The sequence below is a fragment of the Dama dama genome, chromosome 1 (genome assembly GCF_033118175.1).
Source record: "Dama dama isolate Ldn47 chromosome 1, ASM3311817v1, whole genome shotgun sequence".
In the NCBI taxonomy this organism is placed as follows: domain Eukaryota; kingdom Metazoa; phylum Chordata; class Mammalia; order Artiodactyla; family Cervidae; genus Dama; species Dama dama.
In genome coordinates, this window is record NC_083681.1 from 76,874,959 (window position 1) to 76,876,190 (window position 1,232).

Consider the following 1,232-nt stretch of genomic DNA (forward strand, 5'->3'; position numbering starts at 1 on the left):
TTAAAACCATCTTTTATCTTTTAGCTTTTCTAGGGCATCTTTCACATCCTTGTTCCATACACTATATATCAGAGGGTTTAACAGGGGAATCACAAGGGTGTAAAACAACGAGGTAATTTTGTCTTGATCTAGAGTGTGGGAAGAACTGGGTCTGAAATATATGAAGAGTATAGTTCCCTGGAAAATTGCCACAGCAGTTAGATGGGAGGTGCAGGTGGAGAAAGCTTTGAGCCTCCCTTCTGTAGAGTGGATCTTCAAGACTGCTAGAATGATATAAGAATAAGAAACAAGGACTCCTGAAATGGAACTTAATTCAATAAAACCAAAAACAGTGAATAACGCCAACTCATTGACCAGTGTATCAGAGCAGGAGAGAAGGTAAAGTGGGGATAAGTCACAGAAAAAATGGTTAATCTCATTTGACCCACAAAAGCATAAGCGGAATGCTAATGTCATGTGGATCAAAGCATCTGTCATTCCCAGCATGTACACCCCAGCCATGAGCAGGGAGCACAGCCTGCTGGACATGCTGACTGCATAGAGCAAGGGGCTGCTGATGGCCTTGTACCGGTCATAGGCCATCACTGCCAGCAGGAGACACTCAGAATCAGCAAAGATACAGAAGACCAAGAACTGCAGAGTGCAGCCATAGAAGGGGATTGATTTGTTTTTGGCTAAAATGTCTATCAACATCTTGGGGCCAATTGCTGTTGAATAGCAGAGGTCACAGAAAGAGAAATGGCTGAGGAAAAAGTACATGGGTGTGTGCAGCTGGGGATCCAACCTAATTAAAATAATCATTCCAAGATTTGCCAGAAAGTTAATGAGATAAACAAGGAAAAACAGGATAAATAGGGCTACTTTAATCCCAGGGTTATCAGTAATTCCCAACAGTATGAATTCAGTTAAGGATGAGCAATTTCCTATTTCCATTCTTCTATGCTCTTCTCTAAATTCTTGAGGAAATGATCAAGAAAAAGATACAGACACGTGTACCACTTCTGGGTGCTTATAGTATATCTGTAAGGAAGAACACAATTTATTTCTGCAATTTTCATTTTGTACTCAGAAAATGAGTTGGTCAATAGTCACTCTTTAAAGAGGCATTGCTGTCTACCTGATAATAATATAAATATGTGAGATAGGCAGTTGAGAAATTTGTTCTAAATGTACATGTTGTTCCCAAGGTATGTTACAATCTATAAACTACTTACTCTGAGCATAACCTTTCT

The 1,232-nt window shown here is 39.7% G+C and overlaps 1 protein-coding gene across 1 annotated transcript; it reads right to left on the reverse strand.

The window, feature by feature from the left end:
- Nucleotides 1–933, reverse strand: LOC133055586 (olfactory receptor 5W2-like). The gene has a single exon (XM_061140737.1). It carries the CDS (start codon nucleotides 931–933, stop codon nucleotides 1–3), a length of 933 nt encoding a protein of 310 aa, XP_060996720.1.
- Nucleotides 934–1,232: the final 299 nt, after the last annotated feature.